General features: G+C 45.1%; 1 protein-coding gene across 8 annotated transcripts in view; it reads right to left on the bottom strand.

Annotated features, from left to right (window-relative positions):
* Positions 1 to 7: 7 nt before the first annotated feature.
* Positions 8 to 27,898, bottom strand: part of LOC120899944 (sodium/potassium/calcium exchanger Nckx30C) — a 72,931-nt gene continuing 45,040 nt past the window's right edge. For 5 of the 8 annotated variants that reach the window (XM_040306340.1, XM_040306334.1, XM_040306335.1 and 2 more), the window contains exons 4-8: positions 19,914 to 20,121; positions 14,302 to 14,498; positions 8,996 to 9,253; positions 8,756 to 8,892; positions 8 to 8,670 (exon numbers count right to left, since the gene is read on the bottom strand). In XM_040306340.1, the coding sequence (XP_040162274.1) occupies positions 8,430 to 8,670; positions 8,756 to 8,892; positions 8,996 to 9,253; positions 14,302 to 14,498; positions 19,914 to 20,121 (1,041 nt within the window). In that variant the 3' untranslated portion in view covers positions 8 to 8,429. The remainder of the gene's footprint in view (positions 8,671 to 8,755; positions 8,893 to 8,995; positions 9,254 to 14,301; positions 14,499 to 19,913; positions 20,122 to 27,898) is intronic. The other 3 variants (XR_005739127.1, XR_005739128.1, XM_040306339.1) reach the window with 3 other exon arrangements.

Genomic DNA, 27,898 nt, shown 5'->3' with positions numbered 1-27,898 from the left:
ATGTTTGTTTGTTTTTTTTTTTTGTTTGCTGCCACTCCGCGGTTCTCCCCACAACATGTAACACGCGTGCGCGCATTTACGCATTTGTTCGATTGCTCGATAATTTCCTACTCAGGTTTCACTATATTAGTAACAATGCGCGTTTAGTCTGGCTTAAAGAAGTTCTACTGCTTGTTCGCTCGCTGGCTATAATGGGGGGAGGGGGAAGAGGGGAAGGATCTGTCTCGCTAACGCGCTCTTCTCCTCTGTGGAGTACGATCCGAAACACTGGTGCTTTTGGTTGGTTTTGTGGCTTGATAAAACGATCCCGAACAATCTCTCCTTTTCCTTTTCATTCTACCTTGTATTAAGCTTGTCGCTTGACCTGATCGCTTGACGATACCGGGTGCCGGACCTTTTGCTCTTTGATGCCATCAAAACTGCGTGATCTATACACTGATGCTTATAATGCTTACAAAAACTGAATTTATGCAACATTCATTGCTCTACCATTGCGAGCTTTCCTCCCCCGTTTGATGTACCCTTGTGAGGCGGTCCACTAACAGGGTGTAAACCTGCTAGAAGGAGACTTCACTTCACGGTTCGAATAGTGCATGTAGATCGCCATCGTGACCATTGACTGTGCGCTGTAAACTGAAACCACACCACAAATTAACACAATATTGCAACTTACTGTACCTCTCTCTCCTTCTCTCTCTCTCTCTCTCTCTCTCTCTCTCGCTCTATGCCACTTTTTGTAAGTGTGCGTGAGGATACGAGTGTATGAGAAAGTTTGCAACCGAGTAAAGGAAATAACAACAACACCTATGTTTTATTATTTTCAGCGGCGTACCGCAAACCTCGCCGCGGCAACACCAGGTGGCAGCACTGGCGGGGCCTACCCTACACTATACTCGCGATCAAGAACCAAAATATCACATCTGAAAATGGTGACGAGGTTTTCTGTTTTACAATGTGTTTTTGCGCTCTTCCTCTGCTTTGCGCTTCAAAAAAAACTACCAACCAATGCAACAACTTCTCAGCGCTTTTTGTTTTTTGTTTGTTGCTTCACATCATTCTTCTTATCCTTTCATTCCTTTATAATCCACCCTAACGCAACGCTTATGTTCTTTCTCAGCTATTGTGTTAGTTTTATGTTGCTTTTATTTAGTTTGTTATCTTTGTTTTTGTTTTCCTGTCGATTCGATCCTATTATTAATCTTAACTTCAACACCTTAACGTTAGACTTTAATGGTAGTGGTTGCGAACTCGAAATGTAACAATCAAACAAACCTTCCCCGTTGCTTCCATTATTTGTTTGTCCCTTCCCTCTATCGGAAGCGAACGCCTTTCAACAGATAACGAACAATCCCAATTCGGAAATAGAATAAATGGCAGCAAAACTAGTCATACCTCCACGCTTCTTTTCAACGCTAACGGCACAAGAAATATGGGAGGAGAGGGCAAAGCGGTGTATTATTCACCCCGAACAGTGAAGCAGGAACACAACGTTACGTTCGTTTCGTTTTTTTTCTGTTCTCGTTCTAGAGGAAAAAATCAAAACCGGGTAGCATCACGCAAACACGTCACACAAGCAATAGAACACTGTCCATACATAGTGCGCCATACAATCGTTAATTGATGGGTTCTACACTCCCATCGTACCCCGTCCCATTTCTATTCTCGGTTGCTTCGCTGCTCTAAAGTTTGCTGATTTGCTGTCTTGTCTTTCTTTTGTGTGTGTGTGTTTGTGTGTTACTTTTACTATCCTCTCCCCTTTACCTCATAGGACTAACATTGATCATGTTGCTTACTTGCTACGTGATGTTATATGTTTTGTTTTGTTTTGTTGTTGTATTTATTTTCGCTCCTCTTTGTTTTGACCTTTAATTATGCATTCTTTTTGTTTGTTTTGTTTTGTTTTTTTTTCTTGTTCGTTATTTAACTTTTGGGTTTTTAGAATGAATGCACCGCGCGACAAATAAGTTGTGGCATTCTTCTTCAAGCGTATATCGTTTTTTTATTTATGTGTATGTGTGTAATTTGCGAAAAACATAGCTTATTTTCATGTTTTTCTCCCTTGTTTTAACATTATACTTTTCTTGTCTTTAACTACACTAACTGCAACGTATATATGTGATCTGTATACGCGCGCGCGTGTGCGTGTGTGTGTGGAGTGTTTGTCGGTATGTGTTTTTATGTTCAATTTAGGAGCTGTTTTGTTTGCACTTTATAGGTAATGAGAAAAAAAAAAACAATAAAAAAGCCAACCAATACGCTTAGCGTTGCTCCGGTCCGATCGATCGGAAATTTTTAAAAGTCCTGCTGCAAAACCCTGATTTCGCTAATGCTATACCCAGTTTAGCGTTCTGTTTTGCTCTCTCTCTCTCTCTCTCTCTCTCTCTCTCTCTCTCTCTCTCTTTCTCCTCAGCATTTGGTAGCATAACAAGACATGTTCAGAACAAGAGCACACTTTTGTAATTGTTTTTTTTTTTTAATATTTCAGTTGTTGTAGGCAAAAACTGTGTTGCTGCTTTTTGTGTTTCTTGTTCTAGTAATGTTCTTTATTCCCTCTCTTTCTAACACACATACATACACACACACGCGCGCACATATTTTATGTATATATTTAACGTTGCACACATCGTTTTTGTTATGTTTTGTTCATTTTGCGGAATGCGGAAAACTGGTTGGAAAACCTAGAACCACCGAAAAGCAGCGCGGAATTGGGAAACGTTCGCGCGCCCGTGAAACGAAAGTATGATACAAATTGACTACGTTGTTTGCGTATGTGTTTTTATCCGTATGTATAATATTTATATGCGTTTCAGTGCCTAAAAAAACATCCTCCCCTTACTGGACACCCTCTGCGCATCTACACCCACTGGTTAGGCAGGGGCGAGAGGAGGCGAATGGGTGCGATCCCCTATCACGAGTCAAGGTCGAACGGATTCAACGGAACGCTTTAGTGGGGACAAGAAAAAAAGGCGCCTTTGAGCGATCATTTTGGTGGGAGTTTTGGTTTTCTTTTTGGCGTAGAAGAAAATATAAGAAGAGTTTGAGTAGGTTGCAGTGTTCTTGGGAGTGTTCCAAGAGCTTCCAAGAGCTTCCAAATAGAATGTCCTGTCAAGAATGTTTACACAGATGCAAAGGAGAGCGAGAGTGACAAGTGGGAAGATAAACGGAAAGTACAGCATCCTATAGAAGAGCTGTTCCGTATAAGAAATCCAATGGATTGGAAAGGAATTCAGACTGTGTGACAGTAGCGAAGTAGTAGGAGTGAAGAATCAGTATGGCTTTGCGGATATGGCTTTCTCCCTACGCCATCGGCCCACCAGTGTCTCCAAATATTGTTCTGCCAATAAATATCGCCACACATACGCTTCCAATTGGTTTATAATAATGCAAAAAACGCTTCTCCATCGTAACACTCCTCTGTGTTGTAATCTGGACGGGTAAACATCAACACCACTCGCCGCCGGCGCCACTGGCGCGCGAAGTGGCAAATGCATTCGAGCGGGCAGCTACATTACGCACGTGCGGCAAATTCGCGGTACAGACTTTGCGTATGTGCGTTGCGTAAGCCACGTTGATTTGTTTTCTGTTTTGTTGCATTGTTGTGGACGCCAAAATCGTGTCTCGTCTCTTCGTTCTCCCTTTACCGAAGCCGTTCCCTTGCATATCCTTCCTATCTTCCCTGCTAACATGAGTGTGTGCGGGAGTTTTGGGGGGGCGGGGGCTTTTCTGTTTGTTCTTTCTGTTACGCCTCTGCCATTACACACTAACTTAGCTTCTTTCCTTTTATTATTGGTTGGATTAGCTTGTGACCAACAACATTCCCACCACCGAAAATTGCATTCGTGCACTATTTACAGTTTTGTAACCATATGTCAATGCCTACTAATAATTAGCAAATTTGTGTAACGTGAATAACAATTGTTTTTTTTGTTTTTGTTTGTTTAGTTTTTTGGTTTGCTGTTGCTTTGTCTTATCTTTTTCTTATGTATTATTTCTTTGTTTGGTTTTTGTTCGTTTTCTTTTCTGACTATGTACTTTTGCTCTGCTTCTCCTTTATTAGTACATTTCCGTCGGTGTCCACGTCTTACTTATACATTCTCAATGTTGCTCTGCTTTGTTCCATTTTTTTTCTTCTTCTTCTTTTTGTATGACTCTTTCTTCGTGTCTTTTGCTACGATTTGTGTTGTTTTGCGGTTCAACAGTTCTTCAGCGAACAATAATCTGCCAATAGAGTAGCGTTAGCATTGAGCATTACAACGTAATGGCAACGCGGAACGATAAAACGTGAGCCCTTCCTTGTGCCATGAGCCAGGAGCCCGCGTGAAAGCGCATCAAGGCCATTGCTTCCGAGGGGCTTTCCCCACCGCACCCAGCGAGTGTTTATGTGTGTTTGTGTGTGTGAGTGCAGCACCGTATTGAAGACGTGCTGAATGCTGAAAAACAAAAACGTAACATCAACAACAACAGCATGCACACGTCTCAACAGATATGTACGATTTCTTATTTTGTTTTCTCCTAGTAGCTGGCGTTTTATAAATTGTTCTTTTTGCCACTTTCCTCTTCCACTCTTCGTTCTGCGTCGCTTCCTCTTGCGGGGCATTTGCAATTTGATGCGCCAAAAAGGAAAGGTTTAATAGCGTGTCCAGATGAAGAAAGCGCATTGCATTTGCACCAATAACAGCGTCTATAAATAGCCTAGCAATTGACCATCTCTTTGTCGGCGAAACGCAAGCCTAAGTAAGGAACCGGGGGTGGGATTTTGTTAATGTTAGAAAATGTTTGTTCGAACTGTTGAAGCATTTTCGGCAAGAATGGTTAGCTTCGCCTATTATGCACGCGTCGTTTTCCATCTTCCATTGTATTTTTTGTTGCTGTTTTTTGCCTCAAACCGGCCACGAAACATACTCGCAATTCGATGTTAGATTTGTTTGTTTGTTTGTTTGTCTGTTTGTTTTACTTGTTTTGTGTCAGCCTGCAGGTGCTGCCCATCTTAAGGTGGCATTTGTTTTTTTGTCTGCACAATTGGACAGGTTTTTCGACAGTTTTTGCCTCGTGGGGGGAGGGTTGGAGTTTTCCAACCCATCTACTCCCCGCCCTACCCTGCCTTCTAGTTGCATGATTTGTTTATTATAATTTATTTACTACGCCAGCTGTTGCGCCGCTCTCGCTTGGCTGCCTCTTCCTGTTGCTTCTTGTTTTTTTTTCTTCTAACTCTTCTTCTTCTTCCTCTTCTTCCTCCTCTTTAATAATACAAAATAAAAACAAGAAAACCTTTCAAAAATTTGTTAACATTTCATTTTATTATCTTTGTTTTTCTCCTTTTGTTTTATATTCCGGCGTTCGACCGGTGTCGCGCCTCGGGCTGCGGCTGCGACGATGCGCGTTACTTGCGTTTGGAGGGGGGAGGGGTATCGAGGGATTTATCTTTCGTGTTTGTTATGCTCTTTGCGTGTGGGATGGCGGGTGTACTTAAATCTATCAATTGATGGATGCCCTCTCCTAAAAAGCCTGTTTGGGGTTTGAAGTGTTGATGGTTGATGATGGCTTAGCTGTTAGCTACATCGGAGTTGGTCGTTGATTTGTAGTCGTTCCATGCGGTATCGCTGCTGTAAGATCGCTCCAATTGCTTTCTGCTTTTGCATTCTTCTTCCACCAAGTACACACATTTATCCACCATAAGTTATGCTGAAAGTTTGACAGATATCAAGACACCTGTCAAACGCCAAAAACCTGAGAGAATGGATTAGAAACATTTCCACTATTCATGCCATATGAATGGGCATTGCTCAAAGCACAACTTTGTGACACTCCAGCTATAAATCGCACACACTTGAAACACGTGCTCTTGGGAAATACAATCAAAACACTCTCTTGTAAACTCACACACCGTGCACATTCGTAGTGAAGTAATTACTTTCCGTTTACCTTTGTACCAACCTGATACTGATGTAGCTTGAAGATTTTCTATCTCGTGGTAGTTGCTGTTCGATGAACCGATACCGATAGCTTCTGCCTCTGCTAGCGCCTGATGCATGGGAAGTTCACACGATGATCCTGCTTTACAGACGTAAACAGATGATACCTAAGCATTCTTTTCCCAGTTCCCCGTTCTCTATTGGAGCTCTCTAGCTGTCGTTCCAAACTATTGAATGTTGAGAATGATATGAGTTGAATGAATTACAATGGCAGTCCTACTGAACAATGGCAACCCTACTAAGTGGCTTCGTAGTGTGTCGAGGATAGGAAAACGCTCAAAGACACGTTACTCGCGGAGTTATTGTTGAGTTACTCTCATTGCAAGAATGTGATAGTGTGTTAGTAGTAGTCAACTTTTGCTAAGGAAAAAATGTTAGCTAGAAGCGCCATTTAAAGAGTGAGTACACAATTTCTCAAGTTTTTTTAGTTTGTTTGTTTCCAACTAGTGTTTGGTTCTCTCGGAAAACGTGGGGAAGGATTGTATCTGTCTCGCTGTCCGGGTACCCTACCAAAAACTCAAAGCTAAGGCTTCCGCATACTACTCGCATCTACTCGATAGTTGGGGAGGGGAAAAACGAGATGAATTGTAAGTGTGTATGTGTCTCTGTGAGTGCTTAGAATAGTGGTAATAGTAGTAGTAGTAGTAGTAGTTTGTTGTAGTGGTAGTAGTAGTAGTAGTAAATAGTAGTAGGAAAGGTAGGTAGATTCATAGTCTAAGTGAAATAACAATGCTCTCAATGGCTTACGGGGATTGTTGTTAAACTCTCAATATTCGTAGTATAAATGGTTTTCCTCGTACGCATACACTCCCCCGGACAGTGTTGAATATGCGATTGGCGCGAAATGCGCATGACTCGCGCGCCAGCGTGACTACCAACGCAAGGTGCGTATGCGCGAGCGAGCGAGCGAGTGCGTAATGGTTTGGGTTTGCTTGCGTACGTGCATTAAAAGGGTAAAGGGTGTTGATTTGGGATGGATGGGCCCTGGCTCGCTTCTGCCTCGTTCCCTCGTACCCTAGTAGCTTCTAGATCGGTAAATTTCCTAATGAAATGCGCCGCAATGCGTTGCATTGAATGAGTTTGATGAGTTTGTTGTTAAGAAATTGATCGTTGTTAAACGTTGGATTAAAATCTAGAGATGCTGGTTTTGTATTCTTTTTGTTTGTTTGTTGTTGTTTTGCTAAACCGTAGAAAGTGACCTACAGAGAATCGAAGAAGTTTGCTCCGTTGTTTTTAGTGTTGAGTTTTGGTTTCTTTTAGTATGAGTTTTTGTTTGTTAAATTTTAGCGCGCGTTTTCGCTCGTTTGGTTTGTAATTTTACGCCACTTGGTACCAGCTGCGCACTGACCTGACCACCACTGGGGCTACATGATCCCTGCCCCTCTTTCAACTAGTTGGCTGTGTGTGTGTGTGTTTAGTTTTGGTTAAGCATTTTTGTTTTAGATAAATGTCGCTTGAAATACAGGGATTTATCATTCGATCACCCATTTAGATTTGCATCTTCATCGCTTTTGTTTTCCATTGTTGTGTTTGTTGGTTATAATTTAAAATGCGTTTGTTTGTTTGTGTGTTTGTATGTGTGTTTTTGAATGTGTGTTGTTCTTTTGTTATGTACCTATGTTCGTTTCATACAACGTTTGTGATTTTTTGATTCTTATAGATTCGATACTATAGATGCGAATATAGAACAGGAGTTTAAAAGTTTTAAATGAAAGATGTTTGCTTAATAGATTTGGTTTAGATGTTTTTAGTTCTCCTCCATCTGATGGTTCGATTCGTTTACCTTCGTTTACTTACTACTTTCACATCGTCCCACGCTATCCTGCTAGATGCCTTTAGTTTATTAATTTCATTACGCTTGCTCAGTTTATCTAGTTGTGTGTGCTATGATTTTGATGTTTTGAAAACCCCTTTGCCACAATGCGGTTCGATTAAAAAGGTTGGTTGTTTTGTTTGTTTTGGTTACTTATCTGCTAAGCCTTTTTGTTATGCTGTATCACTGTAGCTTTTACACACACACACCCTTTCTCTCTCTTTTCTCTTCTCTCCCTCTCTCAATCTACACTCTTCTCATTGCCATTGTATGGCGATTCTATCGAGCTTAGAGTGTTTGCTTTGAAAGATACTAATCGGTCAGATCTCAATGCGCATACAGAGCAGGAAGTGAAGCGATGCGGCCAAACCTGTGTCGGACAACTCCATCTCCACGTGGTTTTGCTTTCTGGTGGTGTTTGTTTTCGTATATATGTGTGTGTATGATTGTGTGTTTGTCTGTTAGTGTGTATTTCTGTTTGTGTGTGTGTGTGGATCGGATTGTCCCACGCCACCAACATCACCGTATCAGCATTATTATTGTAACGATTGCTTTACGAGCTTGCATACACTAGTTATATGTTTCAGTGGTACCTTCTTTTCCCTCTTCTTGTCTTTCGTGTGCGTGTGTACGAGAACTGGTTTTTAGAATGGACACACTATCACGTCATACTCGAACATAAGCGACACGGCAACGAACGCGAAGTACAGCAAAAACATGGTGAAGCCCAGGCCTTTGTTCATTCGCCAGCGGAAGCAAGCTATCGACATGACGACGAACAGTAACATTAAGAACAGGATCGTGATCGAACACACCATGCCGACGGAGTTCACCTCCACCGGCTGGCCGTAGATCATTCCGTACATGAGCCACGGAATTGGAAGGCTGCGGGAGCAAAAAGATAAAGATAAAGTGAATGTTGGAGTCGCAGAATGTAGCGCGGAGGCACAGCCTTCCCAGCCCAGCTTACCCGACTGTTACGTCGAAGATGTTGCTGCCGACGGAACTGGACACCGCCATATCGCCGAAGCCCTTGCGTGCCACAATCACAGAGGTGATCAGATCAGGAATGGAGGTACCTGCTGCTAAAAATGTCAGTCCCATCACCTGCAAAATCGAAGTGCGAGAGTGTGAATAATTGTGTTGTGTGAATGTGATGATGGTTCAATTTGGTTGGTGCCGTGACCAGGATCGGCAGGATCGGTCTTACCTCGGGCGGTATTCGCGAGGTTTCGCCGACGACGGTGGCCCACCACACCATCAGATACGAGTAGACGGCGATCCACACGATCGATCCGATGAAGGTGATGGGGAAGAACCGCTTGCCCCTCGGTGTTCTGGTGTCGGGAAGTGTTAGGTACAGGGGAAAGATAATTGGAGCTACTAGTAGGTAGGTTATTCGTTTCCTAGCACCCTTTGGCCACGACATGCTCAGTGCTTCTGGTGGTTCCTCCTCTAATTCGTTACCCTGCAAAACATGAGAAAGGCATGAATGAGTTAGGTGCTTGTGGTACCTCTTGCATCTATAAACGTGTGCATTAATGAGCTCCCGTTTGTGTAAGTGTGTGTGTGTGTTTCCCTAGTTTCAGAAGAAAGCGCGCCCCGTACAGCGTGCTTCACCAAGGTCAACCAGCATCTTTATCTATTAACCTTCTTCCAGCTTCCGGAAAGGATGCGCTAAACGTCCGTCTCGGAAGTTTCAAACCCATGCACACACACACACACCTACTCTCTCATATTGCTTCGAGAAGAGACCGAACGTAAAAGCTCGCCATTAAAAATACATCGTTTCTAACACACACGCACACTTGCATCGTGGCACACGCACACACCGCGATGTTGCCATCGTAACCCGGGGAAGACAATCGTACGTGTCACTTTGACTGGGAAGCACGCAGCAGTACGTGTGACAGAGTGCGCAATAAACGATTTGACAAGCTCTCCGCTCTCGGGAAAGCTTCCTCTTTAACGGTCTTCCCTCCCCGCTCGGGCGCTGGGAAAGAGCTTTGCCCTTGAAAAAAGTTCGTTCGGTTGACCTTTTTTCCCGGCATTCCCAGAATGGGTGGTGAATAGAAGAGGGGGGGGGGGGTCAAACGTACGAGCAGGGGGAAACTATGGTGTAACCATGAATTGGGGGATATTTTTGGTGAAACGATTAGTCAGCAAGTTCAAGGACCTGGTGGTGTTTCTGGTCGCTTTCTGGTTTTTGTGTTGTAATCGTGAGAAATTTGAATGATTACAATCAATGAGAAAACAGAGCGTACGAAGCATGGAAATGTAGTTTTTTTTCCTCGGCCGAAAGTCCAACTTTTAAAGGTTATCTTTTCGTTGCTGTGTTATTGGAATACGTTCGCATATTGCATTGAAGACTTAATTGTGTAACTGGTATATTAATGTTTATGTGCCCTGCGCACGTTATTTTGTTCGGAACAGACACCCCCATACACACAACTTCCCCGGTTGAGCGTTCTGCAATTTGCTAGAAATGGGTTAATGGATTTATTTCATGCCCACGTGATTTTTCCACTCTACCACTCGCGTGGCTAGCCTCTTCGCACACATCCCTGAAAGCTTCCCAAGCGATCCAAACAGTATGTAAGCGTGTATCGCCGAACCGAAGACGCCACACTTACATGGGGGCAAAAGTCTTCTGCGGAGCAGCAGCGCGTTTGATTATTATTCCGTCAGGGTTCATTTACCCTTTCCCGCGCGGGCTCAACCAACCGGCACTAATGCTGTAACTTTGGATACGCAATACGCACTAAAAACGGGATACGTTCCCGCTCACACAGAGAGCTATGCCTATCCGTTGGCTATCTGGAGCCAAGACATGGAGGATCCAAATTACCATCAATTATTGCCATTCGTAAGCGCTGGGAAGTACCAGGGGCGATGAAGAGTTGGAAGTCTGCCTTATCCCAACAACACTGATACTATAAATGAATTCGTCAATAGGTCAATAAGGACAGAAGGCGCTGAAGTGGTTTGCGTTTTCATCCTAAGCCGAAAACGTGCCGGTTCGTACATTGCTTCCCATCGCTTATCGCACGCAAACATCAAATGTGTTTGTAGCATTGTTTGGTTTTGGCTTCTAGTGTCCCTTTTTCGAAAGCGCATTACATTTGTCTCAACACAAACGACCCCTCAGATCGAATTTCTCGGGCGGGGGAGAGGGGAAGGCATTCCGAGAGAGTCAATTTACAGGACCCGAAAACCGTTCGCAATGTTTGTGCGATTCAGTATTGTTTTTCGGTGTGTTTTCGATAAGAGGCTGTTCGACGGCGAAAGTACGATTTGAGGTTGCCACTGGATGGGAAACCCATTCGGCAGCGTTCTGCTTTGTGTGCTGTGATGCTGTGTCAAACACTCTGCTATAAGGACTCCAGAGAGGAAAAAAAGGAATGGAAAAAACCCCGGAAATACCATACCTTGGAATGGAGGCGAGATGGCTCTGCAAACGAGCACTATGATGAGAGAATCATATCAATAATCATCTAACAGCGAGCCGCATCTAGATAAACGTTGAGTGACTCTTCTCTTCCGTGTCCGTTGATGGGTTGCCGCTTTATGACAACACACGCTATCACGCTTTTTCGGGCTTCGGAAAATGTTTGGGACAGCTCCGTTTGGAACAGCACGACCCAGAATCGAATTTGCATATCGCCATTTTCAAATCTCTCATCACCGTGTGGATCCTCAGCCTCAACGGTTTAAGGGGTCCATCAGCTACGTGGACATCAGGCACTCGATTAGCAAATTCGAGCAAGTGAATGGTTGTAACAGTCTGACTCTCTTACATGACTGGTTTCGGGGCGCTGACGGTGAAGACAAGCAATGTTTTCTAAATCCCATCGACCGGAGCAAAAACTGATGTTGATGCCTGACAGGGATTGTATTTCAAGTACGGCGAAGAAAAATGAGCTCCACGGGGTATGCAAACAGAGCGAAACAGAGAGGAATGGGGGGCGAGCAATGTGGTATGTATTTTTTTTGTTAGCACACTTTCCTCCCCGGGTACATGAAGAACCCTTCCCTTACCGCATTGTGTGTGTTTACGCTAGACAAATGGTCTTCCAAAAACGGACGGAAAGTATTTGCTGCCAAAGCGGGCCGACAGACAGCTCGCAAATCTTGAAGAAACTTGAAACCCGAAAGTGTTTATGTGAGTGTGTTTGTATGTGTGCGCAGCCATACGGGCACTTGCTTCCCAACTGAACTCAGAACTGTGTGCTGGGGTGCTTCTGGAGAGCTGGTGGAAATGTTGGAACCCTGCCAGAAGCGAACAAAGCGCCGCATTTGATTCATGTTGGGCTTGCTGGATTCGGAAGTGGAAGTTGATTCAAATCAATTTGCGGAAAGCGAATGCCCACTCTGCCCGGTTGCGGCACGGCAGGGTGCACTCGAAAGTAAATATCTTTCGCCAAATCGTTTGCTGCCCGATTCATTTTAGCTCGATTGAATTCGAAGGTGGCATCAAATGGCACAGCCGATGACAGGCCTGCTGGCATCGATTGTCGCAAACGTTTGTTTGAATCATACTTGCATGAGCTGCCCCCAGGGGCACGGCTGGCGGTTGTTGAAAGAGAGGATGGCAATCGTTTGGAATTCTTTAGATGTTCCGGAAGAGGCTTTTCTAGCAATGCGATGCATATAATGAAATATTGAAATAGGCCCAAGTGTAGAGTGCCTTCGGGCTTAGGGAAAGAAACTATTTCCAGCAGATTGTTTGAGGGGAGTACAATAGCGAGCCTTGAGCACAAGCTGCAAAGATACTCAGAGCAAACTGGAACAGTAGCGCCCTCTATAAGAATTCTTAAGGACTTTTGAATCGACTAACAAGGTCGACTTAATTTGACATGAAGTAGTTTTAGTGCCTCTTGCATTGCATGACATGTTTATTAGAAGCATTAAGGAACAAAATTGGAGTTTTCCCTCACTTTTAATTGTTAAACAGGAATGACGTTTATATGACAGCCGTTAGACTTGCCCTGTACGCTTGGGCACAAGAGCACTCCCGCCAGCCGACCAACTTGGGTTTAAATTAATTTTCAACACATATAAAGCTCCATTTCGAACGTTCGCTACTTTGCCTAACATTCATTCATATTCAACCCCGAAGCGGCTCCGTGAGCAGGTATGCGCTATCCCACACCATCATCATCATAATCATCATCATCATCGCTGGCACGTCCATACCTGGAAACTGTTCCTCTTTTTCTGCAGTGGATGCAAAGACAGATCACGGAAGTTTTCCAATCGATCGGTGCGGGAAAACCCCTGCCCCGAAGCCCGCGCTTGTGCAAACATTTATTCAAAACTAGACACAGTTTATCCATCTTTCGCGCATAAAATATATCTGCCGGCACGTTAGTCCCGGGTTTTGAAAGCGGTGTTGAACGCCACCTCTCTCTGCCTCTCTCTCTAACCTCCACTGCCTCATGCACTGCCGCCGGTCACCACTCGGTACGGCAAATGGTAAATGGCAAAAATGGGTTTCAATTTCCATGCGCTCACGTTTTGCACAAAACGCCGCATGCAATATTCATCAGGCCGTGCTCCGTCCAACGGCGAGTCGGCAACAGTTGCTTTGCCAGTGCGATGGGGCCAACGGGGCCGCTCCATGCAAACTACCGGAAACCACACCGAAGGCCGTAACCGCCCCGGAGAGTCGTCAGATAGTTGTCAATCAAAACCAGCTCATTCCGATGGGCAACGAGCCAGCACAGGCACAGGCACCGGTACGGTTTCGAGCCGGCCGTTCTCGTAAGCGAAACCTCTTTTCGCATTCGAGCCGGTGACGTCGTCGTCGTTTGCGGTTTTGTGCCGTGACTATAAATAGACGGCATTCCAGCTACTACCGTTTTGTGCCGGATGGGGTATCAACCCGCTCGCTTCTCTTGTAGAGCGGGCCCGTCTGGCAAGTTTCCACCGACCAGCGGGAGATAGAGAGAGAGGGAGAGAGAAGAGCGAAGCAACAGCAGCACAGGAATGCAATGCATTCCCCAGAGTCGGTCAGAGACGGGTTTGAAATTGAAATTGGCCTCAGGACTAATCGAGTTCCGAGCACGGGAAAAAGGGGTTTTGTTTCGCCTTCCATTCCCGCGATGGTCAGCCGGTTTTCCCCATTTTCCACCGGGGGGCAGGTAAAAAGGAAGCAAAAGCACACACGCTGACTGACGTGTTGTCGTGCTGTGCTGGACGGACCAATTCCGGATTATGCCCGTTTTGTTTTAGTGCTTGCCTGCAGGGCGTACAGGTTCCGCCGTTTCAAAGCGCGGTACAGGATTGGACTGGAAAATTGGACACTGGACTTTCCCAGCTGAGCCGAGTGAAGAACCGGCGATCCCCACTCGCCATGGTAACGTGTGTGGGATACGCTGTTTGGTTGTTAATCGATTATAAATTGCGAACATTTTACCCCGACCCCAGCTACAAATGGTTTAATGTTTTTCTCTCTCTCGCCAATTGGCTTTTGTCGCCTGCCCCATTTGGCTGTCGCCATCCGCGAGTACTTACCGAATCAATTGTTGTATCTATATTTCCATTTGGACGATCGCTAGCTAAGGTGGTTTCTTTTAGATTAATTTTAACATGGTTCGCCGCGGACGAGGTCGCTGCGCCCCGCTGCGGCTTGGTGGCGTCCAGCAGCACCTTCAGCGATGCGATCGCGTGCAGCTGCGTCGCCTTTTCATCGACTTTACCTGGAACGGGATCTTTTATTATGTTATTACGTAATGTTAGTATGGTAATTTGCCAATTATGGATTAAATTTCTGCAACAAATTTTGACAGGATCGGTTTTCTTTGTTTCGTTTTCGTTTTTGCTTTATTCTCTGAGTCTGCGGTGGCGATGGCGGCGGCGGCGACGCTACACGAACAGTGTGTGTTGTGTTTGTGACGCGGACAGTGTTTTGCAGAGACGGAAATTTCATAGACAGATAGATAGAGAGAGAAATAGAGATAGAGGAAGAGACAGAGAGCGAGAGAAACGAAGAGAAAGACACAGAAAGAAACAGAGAAGGAAACAGGACAGAAAAGGGCGAGCGATAGCGAGTGGAGAAACAAGCGCTTTTTTGTTTACTGTTTTACGCAATGTCTTTTCAGTTATTTTAACATTACATAAAATACAGTTTAATTCTGGCTTTGCAGTAGCTTTTACACCAGGATGTACATTGAACATGTAACAAGGTATCTCTAACATTAAACATACAATTAACGCTGAACGGAACAACACTACCATCACAGTAACAGCTTTCAACAAATAACAGTTCAATTTTAAACAAAAACTAACATATTTGCCGGTTGTTTTACACTTTTATGTACAGCACTGTACAGCATTCTTGCTAGTGTGGCAGCTGATTTGACCGTCGGTTTTGGCGAGCGACTGTAGCATTAAAATTAAAATTAAATTAAGGAAGCATACACACGAGCTCAGAACAAATTAGACAAACTTTGCGCCACTCCAATATGTCATTATTAGTTTGTGCGCTTGTTCCCCGCGGCTTGTTAAATCATAATGCTGTGTGTGTGTGTTTTTTTTGTTCTGTGTGCTTTTGGAGGTTCCCTTACATCATTTCCGCTACCGTTCGGTTCGCATAAACACACTGCAAGTTGCGCTCAGCCCGATGGCCCGTTGCAATTAGCGCATGGAAAAGTTTCCCTCGACACAATTACCCATTTCGGGGCGGTACGGTATGAACGGGCGTTTCTTTTTTTGTATTAGTTTGGGAGCGTGATGGACGTTAGGAATAGTGAGTGCCCACTTTCCCAGTGAGCTTTTGTGTGTGTTGGCCGAGCAGCGAAAAGTTTGTAACGGAAGCCAACGAAAACACATGCGCCCGATACGTGCGTTGCAACGTTGCACCGGAAGTGTCCGTGTCGGGTAAAACGGTGGCTCCGGTGTTACGCCAGGCCTTATTTGAATTTTGCAGCTCGAACACGTGAACGGCTTCAGCGCAATCCACCGACCAAGATCACGTATCCTCCACTAGCCACTGTGGGCCACAAGCAGTAGCTACATAAATGGATCCATTTACATTCTTGCTCGAATGAATAAAAGATGGCGCTTTTCGGTGGGTGCTGGCACCTGCCGATGGATGCACTCCCTAGTCGAAAGGGTTAATAAAGGATGAGTTTATGTATTCGATTAAAATAGCAAATTTGTTTAAATATTGTACAAAAAAGCGAGATATTCCATTCCATTGCTTGAGCAACTGCTGCCATTTTTGGTGCATTTTTAAAAACCTCAATTAAAAGCTCTTTTCCATCCTGCAGCGCTATCAACGTACGTGAAGTGTATGAAATTTAAAACTGTCATCCCAGTGCATACCATCTGGCCTGCTATTCTACTTCTGTATGTCCGCTTTGCGTCATACAGTCGAACTGCCATGCCACGTGCCAAACATCCTTCACGCAGCAAAATGGCAGTGACGTGCATATCGGCGCACTTTCGGCGCACAAACAAACACACACACACACACTCTTTGCTCTCCACTGCCAATGCACAAATGCACTGAAATGTGTGGCGATGGTGATGGTGAAAGCCGGGTGAACAATGGCTGTGTGCAAATGCTTACACACTCATAACCATTTTGCACAACACCGACCGGCCACCAGTAATGGCCGCTGTCGTTTTGCGCTTTGCCATCGGTTCTTTCGGTTTTTAATGGAACTGTTTTTCACAGTGTTCTTGTGTTCGTCACACTTAAGGTTTGTGTATTTGTGTGTTTGTGTGTTTGTGTCGGTGAGCAGCACTAACCGTTTCGAACCGTGTGCACGAATGCACGTCCGGAAGCTTTGCGGGGCTGAGTTGTTGCTTCAGTGATTATTTTAAGTATTTTATGCAACGTTTCCTTCCGCCGTTTCGCGGCGTAAGATAAGGGTATGGATGTAGATCGAGTCGGTTGGTGGCTTTGAAATTGTGGCTTAAGGAAATGGATAGTAACCATTAACCGAGATTACGTGGATTAGTTTCTACAATAGTTTAGATTTTTTTGCGAAGTCGTTTGCTCATGACACTCTTTTTAAAAGTAGTTTTTGAAAACATAAATTCCCTTTTCTAAAAGCAGTTCAAAAAATCCAAATCCTTTTATAGAAATTGCGTGTCAATAAAGAGCTAATTAACAAAAGCTCCTTCATCAAATTGCCCAACCCAATGTCCCGCTGTCCATGCTGTCGTGAAGTGACTAATTTTTCGTAACGAATATTAAGTGGCCATCGTCGAGTGGTGCAAACAGCAGCAAAACAAAAAAAAACCTCTACGAAACACAAAAATGTGTACAAATAATGAGTTGGAGGTCAATCAGTGTGCCCGCCCATCGGGGCCCAAACGGGGTCCCGCAAACAAAAGGATTGCCCTGCCCGTTAAATGAGACAATCTGTGCGAAGAAGAGGAAAACACTCCACAGAAGCACTGGACACACACACACACACCCACACGTGCGGCGGCGAGGACAGTGGCCCCGGGACACAATCGTAACCGCGGTGCGCAAAAGATTAATTGTTGGTTGACATGGCAAGTATTGAATTTTTTATTGCTTCCTCCTGTTTGCGGGTGAATGCAGGTAGTGCCAGACTAGGGAGGGTGATCGGGGTGGTAGTATGGGCACCTCACAAACACAGTAATGAAAGCAAAAAGAACACCTGATTTGAGCACCGGGCCATGCCGTGGGAGATGATTTGGCACACAGTGGCGGTTTTTGGTGGGTTTTGGCGTAATGTGGTGCCGCCTGTGGAACGACGACGATGGAATCGAATCCATCACACCAAGCCACAGGCCGACAAATTGATCCGATTGTACCCGTCTCGGTGTGTGTGTGTGTGTTGGTGTAATGAAGGGAAAAATATACTAACGAAATATCAATTTTCCTTTGCGCACATTTCACCATTTTGGACATTGGAAAAGGAACTCGTTACCGTGGGTTTGTGTATCGGTTTGCTTTAATTTGCATTAAACATTTAACACAGGAGGTCACATTCGGGTACAATACGGGTAGGGTTGGCCAACACTGAATCGAACCCGCTTTTGCAGAGTGGCCATTAATGTTTTATGCCACCGCTTTGTTGAAATAAATCACCGGGAATTGCCGGGAAAAATCAAAATGTGTCAACAATTTGGCGCGTAATTAGCAATTTGCTTGCAATTTTTCGAACCCCTTTGCCGACATATGGCGTGGTGGTGGAGACGAAAACACATTAAAATGAGGTGATGAATAATAAAGCAACGAAAGAGTTATTATTTACATAAAGCATGATAAACGCACAGTAAAGACACATCGTCCAACTTTCGAACAGATTAAACACACTCAAGAACGGAACAGTCGCTAACAGTTGTTTTGGTGAAGGTCAAATCATCCTCCCAAAAGCCAAAGCAAAGCCAAAGGAATGAAAAACTGAACTGATAACGCTTACGAGCGTGTATTGTAATTAATTTAATCAATTTTTGGTATCATTTTATTCCCGAACACGATCGTTTTTGTGCTGATTTATGTCATTTTTACTCATTTGGGGAGCAGCTTGTTTCTCGCTCTCGCTAATGCTGGTGTTGTCGCCTTGGTATTTTTGCTTATTTCCAAAATTCATTTAATTAACTTAAGCGTGTTTTTGTTCTCTGTTAACCGACGCGACATTGTTTCGTTTCTCTTCACGCTTGTTTTATTTGCCTTAGATACAAATCATATTGCACATTCGCCTATGCCAATCGAAATGATTAACGACACACTACGTCTAACAATCAACGCAAACCGCAAACGCAACTTTCTACTCCATTTAATCATAAATGGCAAACATATTAATCTTCAAATGTACTTAAACTATGACCTACGATGGTTTTCCACTCGCACGGCACCGTGGCGAGCGGGCTTGCAGGCTTCGTGCTACAAACCCCACTGCAGTCCACGCACTGTCCGAGCGCAAAACCATTGCACAGAACATATATGGAATATGGCAAGGCACGCGAAGCAGACGTTAGCCGGTTCTCTTTGCTGCTTTGCTGCGAGCTTCCGCGCAAGGGGGCATAGAAAAATGACAGCACGCTGGAGCTTGGTTCGTAACGTATGCTTCGTTGCTTGCGCCTGTGAGAGGTGAATGTGATGAAGGGTGATGATGGGTTGGTGGTGGTGATGTATGCCTCTTCTTCATTTTTATGCCAGCGATGTTGGTTAATGTGTGGTGTGACGAGAAGATTATTAATGATTTCACCAAATGGTAATGAAACTGCTTTTGTGGCAGAAAAAAGATGTCTGCTGACGGAGCAAACTATAAGCGGGAAAAGGTGGGAAAAGGAAAATGAAGAGAAAGATAGCAAACACAAAAAAAAACAGAGATACAGCTTACATAAAAGCATCACAGAGCGCAGAAATGGACGAAAGTGAAGGCGCACATTAAATGAGTGTGAGTGAGCGTTTCGTGGGGTGAGGGGTGGGGGCGGGTGATGTTTCATGATGTGAGGTTAAATCATTAACTTAAGCTCATAAACGGAACGGGACGGCAAGCCTGCGAAGGGCCTGCTGTCGTGCACTTTAACATATTTGCGTGGTTTTATGCAGCAGTGATGAAAAGCGTACTTAAAACGCCTGCCAAACAAATGGAAACAAAAACACAGCCTTGGAAAAGCACAGGAAAAGCTCCCCTCGCGCGTTTATGTGTGTGTGTGTGTGAGTGAGGGGAGAGCGAGGTTAAAGTACATATAAACACAAATTAAACCATTTGCGACAGACAGAAAACAGCGCAGTGACGCGGTAGCTTCTTCTCGTTAGCTCTGTTGGCGCGCGCGCGCGTGTGTGTGTGTGTAAAACGTGAAACAGCTAGTAACACAAAAAGAAAAACACAACGAAAAACCATATCCAACACTCTAACGTGTATTAGTGAGCATGTCGTTATTCGCTTTATACAGCAAGCAGATCTCTAGAGATCCATATTGTGTTGTACTTTACATCAAGGATTAATGACTTGGTATGGTATGAGTGTAGGAGCGGAAAGGGGAACCAAAAGGGCATGATGCTGAGGACGAGAGGAGCTGTGATTGTGTGAGTGAGTGTGTGGGTGTGTGTGGGAAGGGTGGCGTGGTGGTGAATGACCGTGAATGAACGAGTATACATACAGGAGCCATCGGCACGGCACGGCACTTACCATCGTGCAGCGGGTCGATCGTGTGGATCATCAGCTGCAGCAGCCCGTGTCGGAATTTGGCCCCGGTTGCGGTAGGATTCTGGTGGATCGGTACGCTGCCACTGCTCGAACCCGGTGGTCCCGATCGGCTTTCCGAGGCCGCCCGCGACGTCACCGAACCGCCCGGCTGCGTGGCCATCGATGTTTCCGACGAGTTGGCGGCATTGCCCTGCGGAGACGCGTTCGTGTGGAATCGTCGAGGTGAGAAGAAAACGGAAAAGTGGTTAGCGTACTGTACGGCAGGAAAGGTAGCAAACGAGCAAACTCGCGCACTATCCACCGATTTTTGTGTTGCGCCAATCGTGGTTATGGAGTGTGGAGTGTAGGCGCGTGGGTAGTGTCTCTTATGAGTTTTTTTTGTTTGGAATGGAATGTAAAATTTTGGTTTACTTTTGTGTCGTTTTGTTTTTTAGAAAGAGCTTATTAATATAAATGCAGTAAAGCGTTTAAGCGGTTTTGTAACGAACACATTACGTATGTAATGAGAACAAATAGTAGTAGCTCGAAATGTAACACAAACAACAGAGGAAAACCGAATAACTACAGACGAGAACGAAACACAAGAACGAAAACGAACGAAAACTAAAACTAAAAGATGAGAAGCAAACAATTGATTTTTAAATTGGATTACTTGTTTTATCTCTAAAAACTTTTGATCTTAAAAAGATTTGCAAAGTTGTCAACTGCCTTTAATTGGTAGAATTTGTATGCGAATTGCATAACTTCAGGCTTCTTGTCAGTTTGTATCACAATCCTAAAAGCAAATGCTATTTATTGGATACCTTCTATATTGCATTTTAAACTACAAAGTATAATATTGAATAGATCTAGATTTTTTCTTCTTATTCTCGCTGTAGTTACCCTCTTTTGTAGAACTGGTGCTAAACTTACAATATATTGTCTTACAAACTCATCTCATGTATAATGCGTCATCAAAGCTGTTAGGCTGAGCTTGACAATTTACAATCCATTCACCCATGAAACTAAATAAACAGCAATTTCTGCTCACATTTGACAAGCTCACTTTAATTCCCCACTTTAAAATGACATCAAATCTTATGAGGGATCGTTAATAGTACGTCCTGCAAAATGAAAAACCAAACTCCACAGTCACACACTCTCTTACTCCCATTCTGGTACTGCGCTTGTTTCTTGTTAGCTTTCCCTTCCATCCTGCCACCGTAAGGCCCTCGCTACAAACAATATTGACAAATCATTTCGCTTTCCATTTACTTCCATCCCAGGCGCCCATGCCAATCGGTCAATCAGATTGCTGATTGGTCGGCAATTGCGCCCACTGTACCATACACGGAGGGTTCGTTTTTATTTATTTGAAACAAACTCTGTACTGGGGAGTGTCGAATGGAACGTAACATTAGAGGGCCATCTGGTATAGTCACACCGAGGGGTGTAAGGGTAGGCCATTAATCCCACCGCAGCTTATTTATCCATCATCATTTGCCGCGCGAGATCGTGTTTCATCGATACAGAAGCTTTTTAAGAGCAGCACGTTTTTAAGCGCACCGTATTTATTTATTAAATTTTTATTGCATTTTTTGACACATTCTCTACAATTTTCTTCATATTTAAATCACTCATTCTTAGAGGGCCACTTTATGGTGGCAACTGAAATAAGCACACGAACGCATAATTTATATCGATCATTATTTTTCGAGCGATTCGCGCAACGTTTGGTCAATCAATCCACCGGGCGCCTCCATCGGGCACGGGGCTCCTTGTTTAACATCCAAATTTAAACGAACCTTCTGAGCCAATTTCTCCGTAATTGGATGCGGAATATTGATGGGCTTGTCCGTCACGCTGTCAGATGCTCTTATTAATTAACGCGCGGATAAAATTCGCGCGTATTGTGTGTGTGCTTTCCGTGCGTTTTTGCTTTCGCTACATCTAAATAAAGTTTGTGCGCTGTTTTTGCCGCCACTTCTACAAACATTAAGCAGACCGTCCACACGGTGTCTGTATGGAGCGTGTGTTTTAAACAACTTCAAAATCATCTCGCGCCCCGGAAAAATGAAGCATATCTCTATTTGTTCACAACAAAAAACGCGCGCCCGCCGGAATCAAATGCGGAAGAACAAACAAGCGCGCAACCGAAGAACGGAACAACGATCACGGTCGGTGTGTGTCTGTGGGTGTGTGTGTGTGTGTCTCGTTAAAAGTTCTCCCCTGCGTGCTGGGAAAAGAAAACCACGCGGGGCGAAAGTAAACAATAAATCAACGAGTGTGCTCCATCCCAGGCTCAGCGGAGCCGGAGGGTTGAATGGAAAGGGAAACGAAGCAGCGCGCGAGCATTGTTATTTGCCGAACTAATTAAGCCACCTGCTCGGGCGCATTTTCAGCAGCACAGCAGCACGGTGTTACACTTTCTTTGCCACGTTCAATTTTCACCGCTTTCCTTTCCCGTACTGACTGAATGACCAGTCGGTGGAGGCGCTCCATCCATCGTGGAAAGTGCGTTGTAGTTTCCGTTTCTGTGAGCAAAAGTTTTCATCCGCTTCATCATTCCGCATCCAAAGGCACAATGGGGAGGGGGAAGGAAGGAAGCGCTAACCAACAGCACTCGAAAAACACAATCACTTGTCGGGTGTGTGCTTTACAGCGAATAATAAAAGCAAAAAAAAATACAACCCTCCACTGCGTAATCCATTCCAAGTACGCCGCAGACCGTGGGCATGTAACGCGGTAACGTCACAGCTGTGCCAGCGAGTGAAAATGGGCTTTGGGACAAAACAACAACAACGAAGAGCTACTCTGCTACTCATCAAGCAGCTCGCCGTACGTTGGAACGCGAAGGCTGTGGAACCCATTCCACTACACCCCTGTCTTATAGTGACAAACTTTCGCTGTTGTTCGCAAGGGCCTGGTGCTCCGCTTTTTGGACAAATTAAATGGGCCAGCATTAAAAGTTTGACATAAAATTATGGAGATTTATTATGAGGCCCGCTCGGTACACACACACACAAACCCACAATCATTGTTCCGCTGGGACCAGCATGAGCCGAGCTGCGCTTTTTGTTGTAAGAACTCGGCAATGACTTTCCCTTCGGGCTACCGGCGGCTCTGGTTGGCTTGTTCTGCTATTGTGGAACTTTCATTTCATCTCCACTCGCACACACACACACACACCTTCACCGAAAGACCTTGCTCGATATTATTTCAATCAGACAAAAGTGGTCCCTTTTCGTTGGTAAGGCACCACTTGCTAGCACCACTCGCCCGGCTGGATAAAGAGGGCCCCAATCGAAGCCCCAACCACGGGCGCTGTCTTGTCACAGGGGAGGATTTAAGTGGGCTCGCCGCCCCCCTAAACCGGACTTAGAGAAAAGCGACGCAACGACGATTTGCCCGTCCACCTTCCCAGCCTGGGGTGACATAATTTCGCAATCACGAATTAAAGCCCTCCGGCCTTCCGTTTGCGGCGGGGAAATAAATCGCTTCTGTGCGTGGATTGTGTGGTCAAAATAGAGCGAGCGAGAGAGAGAGAGAAAGAGAGAGATACAACACGTTCTTATAAAGCAGTCTCCATCGCTTTGGACAATCGCTGAGCGTGGCAGCGGCGCTGTGCGTGAAAAAAAAGTGGTGCCTCCAAACCGCAAAAATTGATGGATCACATGAGACGCCATTATGTCACGTTTGAAGCCCCGGCCGCCGCCCGGTGGTGGTGACAGCCTGTGTGGAATGCCAAATGATGGGTCTTTAAACAGTCAGGTCAAAGTAGAAAACGAACCAAACAAACACACACACACGCGCGGGATTGCGTGCGGGATCGCTGTTCGTTCGCTCATGTCCGTCGCCGTCCATAATTGCCTTGCCCGCGCATACTTTACTCGTCGGATTTAAAGTGATGACTAGATGGGGCGGATAAAATGTGAAACAATCTTCGCATATTATTGCGCTGAGCTGGGTTGTTGTTTTGCTGGGAGGGAGGGGTAATGGGAAGGTTGGGCGCTTAATTGAGCACGCACGCAATAGGATTTGTTTTTTGTGGGCAAATCGATGGTACAAGTTGTTTGCTTTTTCAACGTGAGCGCTATCGCTGATGTAGTTGTACTGTGAGCTGTTTAGAAGGATTTAATGATTTATTTGTCAAACAACTAGGCTATTTTAGCGTGTTCGAATTGATCATTTCAATTCTCTGAATTTGTAGTAAAACGTTGCTCTATCTACTTCACCTCTAGCCATAATATCCATCAATTTATCTGCAAATAGCTAGTCTATAGCCTATCCAGTTTGATTTTAGTATTAAAGAAAACAAAATTTCCTCATAATAAACAGCTTACTTCAATATATTCAGCATTGCAATCAAGAATATTCATATTTTATGTAAATATAATGAATTTTGTTCATAATATGTGCTATTACAGGGTTTTCCAGGGGTTCTCATAGTTGTGGAACACTTCTTTAACTTTTTCCTATTGGAAGTGAACCTTATATGTTGGAAATTGGACTCTATGGCACCCTTTCTGGACAGGCTCGTTAGGAATTCCTATTGGCTTTGTCCAACAAGAGTGCTAGAGAGTCAATTTCCCCTTACAATAAGCTCATTTCACATAAGAAAGAGTCAATAAAATGTCCCACAGCTGTGAGAACTCCTGGAAAACGCTGTATCATCCTATAACATTTAAATACAAAATTGCCAAGAAAGGAAATTTTAATCTTCAGTGCTGTAAACCATCTCCCAATCAAATCGCAACTCTATCGCTGAATCGCCCTTTAAAATTAAATCCCACTTCCCCATTTGTTGCGTTGTTGCGAACTTTCGGTTGCTTGCGGTTTCAACACGTACGCCCAGGCAAATTACCCATTCGTGCATTGGACGGCTTCCAACTGGCGGCTGGCCGTGTGAGCGGGGCTCTGGGGGAGGCGGCCCGGCAAGCCATCTGGCCCATCTTCCCAGCACTTGGCGTGGCACGTGGAATGCGAAGATGAGTGGATCATAAAACGGTGATGATGATCGGTCGATTCGATTATGATTGCTGGGTGCTGCAGGTGCTTGGCCAGCTGCCCTCGGCTTGTTTGCACACACACGCAGATACGCAAGCACACGCAGCCACACACACACTCTGAACACTCCATGCCAGCCAATGTAAACAAGCGTCGAAGGGCACCGAAATCAAAGCAAACGCAAACGCCAGAACGGCAGTTCCTGCTACTACTTTGCCTGCTGCTACTATCTCGAGCTATTTCCTTCCGTCTTTGACGGAATCGACTTGTACCATCTTCCATCCCATTCCCCAAAACGAGTACCACATCAAAAACCTATTTCTGCCCCCATCGAGAAGCTTGTAGCTGCTACTGAAACTGTCCCTGAAAGAGCTCCCACCTTGAGGAAGGGCAAATAGAGCGGCTAGCAGCAGCAGCAGCAGCAGTAGGGCGAGATGATGGGCTCGTGCTGTCACGCGCAGGCGCACCCCAATGGGAAGGGGGATAGGAAGAAGCTTTTCAATGCCGTGGGAAATTAATCGAGCTTTTCGATCTGGTGGGAATTTTCGGCAAACAGGCCGAAAAGGAATGCCGTCGTACCGTACCCGTGGTTGCTTATTGCTTCGATACTTGCCGCTGCGCTGGCCGGATTCACCGCACACAGTCAGGGCCACCGCGCACCGAAGAAGACAACCCTCAGGCACACGGTGGGTGTGCTGTTTTGTTTGGGGCCGGTTTGTTTCTGCGCTGCGAGAGCGAGACCGAGAATAACACTTTGTATTTTAAGTGCTTGCGCTGCTGCAGGCTTTTGCCCGGTCGCTGCCACAAACCGTTCTACGCCTACACAAACCGTTCTCGGTTGTCTTCTGTCAAGGTGAATCGAATGAACTGGTGAGGACGTAGCGTAGGACAATAAGGGGAAAAACACCCCCGTCCCGGTGTGGCCAGGAAAACATCGTGTTCACGTTGGAACATGTCCTTTCTGGCGGAGGGCTTACGGTGAACATATGCTACACGCTGGGTGCAAGGTAAGGCAGTTCGATCGCAAAAGGAAGGAAGTAGGCTGAGGGACCGTATTGAAATGATACGTGAATTGGAATCGAAAAACGGTATACCAAATCGATTGTGTTTCCCTTTTTTTAGGCTGTGTTAATAAAACTACAATGCATGGTTTGGTTCTTCCCAGTCCGTTGACGCAGGTTTTTTGCTGATCTTTAAATGTTTCTTTGTTACAAAATTCGGCGTGACGTAGATCCTTACCATTTCCAACCCATTTCTGTCAATGAGCATTACGAAAGGCTTTCCAAGCTCCAAATAAGTCTGTCTTACTTACTCTTCGTAGTCCATAATTTGGCTTTGATGTTCGTAAACATGTTATTTATACACCTCCTTCACCTTCACCCAAGACCGGGGAAAATGAAAACAAAACCCCCGAAAGCACAGGCTTGACCGCGGAAAGTTGTACCGCACCACACCATATTATTATTATTATTATTGTTATTATATTGGGCGTATCGGTTGCTTCCGATAAATTAGCATCTTTAATTAGCCTTCCGAGAAACAAGGAAACACACAAAACCCGGTCCAACCCCGACGACCTTCAACAACCGTGGACTCCGGTGCGCTACGTGCGCTATCTTCCCATCAGCTGAGCCACCCTGGGCCGGTGCCAGCAACCCTCGAACCACATTACTCTCATCATCCTGCGACCCAAACGAACCGGGAACCCAGTGTCCCGGAAGTGTGATTGCACACACAAACACACACATACTGCAGTGTATGTGTGTTGCACACCGCATCGAAAATGGGCATCGAATGGAAAATCAATTATTAATTCCCGATTCCTCGTCCAAAGCGGTGGGGGAATCATTTTGAGCGGTAGCGACGTGAATGCATCAGCCAGTGGATCAAGCCTGTGCAGCCGAACTGAATTTACGCTCCCATTCGTTAATTTGAAATCGAATTAATAAACACGTGATTCGCGCGGGTGTTGCGTGGGTGAGCCAGCGAAGGGGGGGGGGGGGGAGGAAGGAAATCAAACGAAACAGTTCAGGGCCGAAGGTGAATAAATTAAGCAGCACACTGTTTGGGTGTGTGTTGTGTGTGTCCTGTTTCGAGGGGGGGGGGAGGTGTTTGATGGCTATTGGGATCTTTCCAATGCTCCCACCTCATCCCACTGCCCGAAAAATGGATGCACATATGTTTCGCATTTCATTAGTAAGTAATTGTAGCCTGAACCCGGTCGACCGGTCCCGGCCAGTACACCAACCAAACTACCCGTATAAATTATGCAAATTTATTTATGAAATTTCTATTCCGAACTGCTGCTGCTGCTGCTCTTTATCTCTCCGGACAGGTGGGGCAAAGCTGTTGAGAGGCCGTTTTTAGCGAGCCTTTCATTCATCCGCACACGAAGCTCATTCATTACACACACACCCACAGAGCGACACACCAACATGAAAAAGGGGGAGAGCTGAGCTGAGCCTACCCGGGTGGAGCGGTCAGATATCAGAGCACCCATTAAGGGACACCCGGGGCCGTGTTGGATTTGCGGTGGTGTAAAACGGTAACAAATTGAATTTAATCGTGGCTTAAAGATTTCATCACCGATTTCAAATTTCACGCAACCGAACACTCCCCCCCTGCCGTTGGGAAATGTGAGGTTAAGCTGCACTGGGACATCCTTATTTGTGTGCTCCCATGTGTGTGTGTGTGAAAAATCAGAAACTCTCGATCATAAAAGAATCACGCTTCACTACTGGATCGGTTGGGTTGGGTGCTGGTGAGATTATCGCCAGCATCATTTACCACGCTTTGCGAAATTCCAATAGGAAAATAATATCCGGTTCAATCGGTTCAATCGCAAAGCTCGCGTATGGCGTTATTGTGAACGTTCCTGTCCCTTACTTCTACCCCTTTTTCTGGCCTGAAACACTGTTCGGCGGTGTGGATCACCAGTCGGATGTGGTGAAATAATAAAATCGCTTCACAAAAAAGCTCGA

Source organism: Anopheles arabiensis, chromosome 3 (assembly GCF_016920715.1).
Source record: "Anopheles arabiensis isolate DONGOLA chromosome 3, AaraD3, whole genome shotgun sequence".
NCBI classification, from domain to species: Eukaryota; Metazoa; Arthropoda; class Insecta; order Diptera; family Culicidae; genus Anopheles; species Anopheles arabiensis.
The sequence above is the reverse complement of the archived record's forward strand: the minus strand, read 5'-3'. Positions and strand labels throughout refer to the sequence as shown.